This window comes from Cucurbita moschata, unplaced genomic scaffold, assembly GCF_002738365.1.
Source record: "Cucurbita moschata cultivar Rifu unplaced genomic scaffold, Cmos_1.0 Cmo_Scf00043, whole genome shotgun sequence".
NCBI lineage: Eukaryota > Viridiplantae > Streptophyta > Magnoliopsida > Cucurbitales > Cucurbitaceae > Cucurbita > Cucurbita moschata.
In genome coordinates this window covers 1,778,217-1,781,917 of record NW_019268559.1, presented here as the reverse complement: position 1 = coordinate 1,781,917, position 3,701 = coordinate 1,778,217, and the positions used below count along the sequence as shown (strand labels likewise).

At 39.4% G+C, this 3,701-nt stretch overlaps 1 protein-coding gene across 1 annotated transcript; it reads right to left on the bottom strand.

Moving 5' to 3' along the window:
- Positions 1 to 1,662: 1,662 nt before the first annotated feature.
- On the bottom strand, positions 1,663 to 2,539 carry LOC111433572. The gene has a single exon (XM_023070641.1). The coding sequence runs from the start codon at positions 2,521 to 2,523 to the stop codon at positions 1,663 to 1,665; it is 861 nt and encodes a 286-aa protein (XP_022926409.1). The 5' UTR covers positions 2,524 to 2,539.
- Between the last annotated feature and the right edge of the window lie 1,162 nt (positions 2,540 to 3,701).

Here is a 3,701-nt window from a genome sequence, read left to right as displayed (position 1 = left end):
GGGGGTGGAGCCCAAATGAGATGGCTATGCTGGCAGGTAAAGGAGTAGAAGCATATGAGTTATCAATCAAATCCTCTTGCAAATGGCAGCTGGTGATTAGCGACAACTTATCATGCAAATGATTGGAGATAAGAGCATTTGGTGGCTAGTCATGGGGGGGCTCTACTATGTGTGTTAATTCAACTAGTGGTTGAATATGGAAATGTCCATCAAGTTAGATAGAAACTAGGGAAGTGATACAAATTTAGTCGCACCATTCGTGTTAATTATGAATTACTTATTTCTATTTTGCTACAAACTCATTCCCATGTCATGTCGAAACTCTAGTAACTATATTGGTTACTTTTCTTATTCAAATGTTCTAAGGGCTATTTTCTTACAATATTTTGTTGAACTCACTCTACCAAATATCCATATTGTAGTATGTTTAAAGTTCCAATGTGTGAGATCTTATATCTATTAGAGAGGAGAACGAGTACCAATGAGGATATCGGGCTTTGAAGGGGGATGAATTGTGAGATCCCACATTGGTTGGGGAGGAACAAAACATTCTTTTATAAAGGTGTAGAAATCTCTCCCTAACAGACGCGTTTTAAAAACCATAAAGAGAAACCCAAAGAGGACAATATCTGCTAACGGTGGACTTGGGCCGTTACAAATTGTATCAGAGCTATACACTAGGTAGTGTGCCAACAAGAACGTTGATCTCTAAAGGAGGGTGGATACCGGGTAATGTGCCTACGAGGATGCTGGGTCCTGGAGGGGGTGAATTGTGAGATCTCACATCAGTTGGGGAGAAGAACGAAATATTCTATTGGGAAGAAGAACGAAATATTCTTTGTAAGGGTGTGAAAACCTCTTCCTAGTAGACTCATTATAACAAATTTGAGGGAAAGCCCAAAAGAGAAAATCCAAAGAAGACAATATCGGCTAACTGTGGGCTTGAGTACTAGCTCCTTCAATTTATTAAACATTTGTGTGCGGTTACGTGGGAAGCTGCACTTTTAGGACTCCTTTAATTTCTTTCCCATTAAGACTCCAACTCATCCCTCCACCTTAATTTATTCTCCATTTGATTAGCGAGAGTAAATTTCATTAATTCTTGTAGGAAACTGCTTTAATGGAGCTTTTTTGAGGGATGTTAAATTTCAGCTGTAGCATTAATGAAACTACTGTTCAGAATTGAAGAGGACAAAGAGTATTGTAAAAGAGAAGATGTTCACAAACTTAGTGGCCTGTATCAGGAAATTGACTTGTTAAGATTGCATAGAAGAGAGCCACTTGGCTTGGGCAGATGAGGAATCTGGTTGGGTTGAGTAAGATACAAGGCCCATTCCAATTGTTTTAGACGGCGAAAGCCTGTTGGTAGATTGAATTAGAAGACTGGCTGAGCTTGGAATCTCTTTGCTTAGAGAATAAGATTTTCATCAACCAACCCTATCCATTTAACCTTTTCTGTATGGCGATTTGATCAAAACGCATTAAAGGAAGTGATCAATCAAAGACCAAGGCTATTATTCTCCTTGGATCAAGAACAAATAGAACAAAATCGTATTATAGACATGGAACTCAAGCTAAATACAAGTGGCGGATCCCTAAAAGTTGGATGTGCCTCTGCAGGATTCAGGGGTTCAAAAATGGTTGTGGAAATACAGTACAATTCTATTGAGAGAGTATGTTCAATAGAGAGGCTCTTGTTTTGATCGATCTCCTGAACACACCGTCCAAGCCACTCTCAATTTCTCGAGCTGTCATTTCCAAACTCTCCAATCTTCTCTGAGCCATGTGCAACTTCTCAACTTCCTTTTCTTCTACTGCAGAGCTCAAAGCCAAATCCACACTCTCAAATTCATTCAAGCCACTTTTTGATTCGCAGGCAATTGCTCCATTGTGCACCCACTTGGAAACCAGAGACCAACCATGGGCTTTTGGCTTCGTCAATGGCGTCAAGTACAACAACACGGATTCCAAGATGGAGCTATTGATTGAGTAAGCTTGTCTCATAGCTCCAATCACAGAGCTGAGGTGATTATCTAGATTTGTCATTTGGGTTGAGTTGAATTTTTCGTTCATCTTCTTCATAGATATCATTAACTTTTTGGCTTCTTTCTTCATCTTTTTTCTGTAGCAAGTGTAAGCAGCAATGGTGGTTTTAATGGCGGAATCTCCTTTCCTCCGACGAACGGCAGAATAAAGAGCTCCAACATGTTGTTGGGTTTGAAAAGCCATATCCTTCGCCAAGCTGCAAACATCCAAAAGCTTCACAGAACCATCCAACAACTCGTCCACCAACTGTTTGAGTTGGGGACAAGACAAAATCTGGTGGGTCGACCCCATTTTGAGAAGCTCATCAATGGAGTCATACAAATCCTGTAATCCCAAAAGAGCACCACAAACAGAAGAAGAAGAGAAAGAACAAGACTCCCATGTCTTCATTTTCCTCAACTCCTCCTCAACCTTCACAGTACTCGGATGTGATTTAGAAGGCAAACTAATGGACCTGGCATGGTACTTGGTAGCCATAATTGACAACCCTTTTCTCCAACTCTCTCAACAAAACTAAAGCTCTGCCGAAACTCCCTTTGAGGCTTTGCAAGTGCATACATATATATATATAGATGGAATGGTGGGGGCAGTGTGCAGCCATTGATGATTCGGGTGTCACATGTTTGTGCAGCACGAATTTGGGCGAAATGATTTGGTGATTGGGGATTAGTTTAATGTGAAAGGGAGTGAGGTGTCGTGTGAATTTGTGGAGGGAAGGTGTTTTGTTTTAAAAATGTGAACGAGAAAGGTGAGAGGGTGGAGATTCTGGTGCCGCCACATAACCCACAACACCTAACCTTCAGACAAATCTCCTAATAAAGTAAAGGTGAGTTGCACACCTACCAAGGGCAACGCCGAGCTGTGCTGTCTCTATATGCGCACATAATTGGGAGCAAACTTAGGCTCTCTTTTTCTTTATTGCAAATTCCCTTTTTTTATTATTGATTTTATCTTTGATTTTCTCATTTCTCTTCTTGTGATTTTCAGGAATTGATTCTTTGGGTGAGAAGCTCCATTGGGATCTTATCCACTTCTTTGTGCTTTAAGTATTAACCCAATCATCTTGTAAGATTAGCATTCTCTTGGAAGTCGATCCTTTGAATCAACTCATGGTTCGACCAGTCTCTTAGGTGTCGATCGAAAGACTTTTGACGAATCTTGAAGTGAAATCGACCTTAAAAGTGAGAGAGAAGGCCGAGTGTTGTCTAATGACTGACCTTTGGCACTCGAACTCGAAAAGATCGGTTAAATTCAAAAGAAAATGATTGAATAGAAGACTTGTCAACCTGACTAGATTCTTGAAGATCGTCATAATGCTTAAATGTAAAATTTGATTATATGAAATTCTAACGATACTTTCCACCTTCTAACAACTCTAGTCGTACAAATTTGTTGATTTAGCATACGAATTGTTAGCATCAACATAAACCTACCTGAAAAGAAATTTATGCTCTATGTTATATATTGTTAATTTCAAATTTTGTTTTCAAGTAAGAATGAGATCGGATGAGAATCTTAGAATAAGACAAAGGGAGAATATTTAATTGATATTTGTTGGGTGTTAGGTGGTGACCTCAATTAACTTAAGCCACGCGTCAGCATTTGCAATTATCAACGTTCCCCTCCCTTTCCCTTTTTTTTTTTTTTTTTTTTTT

Excerpts from the sequence above, each read along its gene's own strand:
- LOC111433572 (XM_023070641.1), bottom strand. The coding sequence starts at position 2,523 with ATGGCTACCAAGTACCATGCCAGGTCCATTAGTTTGCCTTCTAAATCA.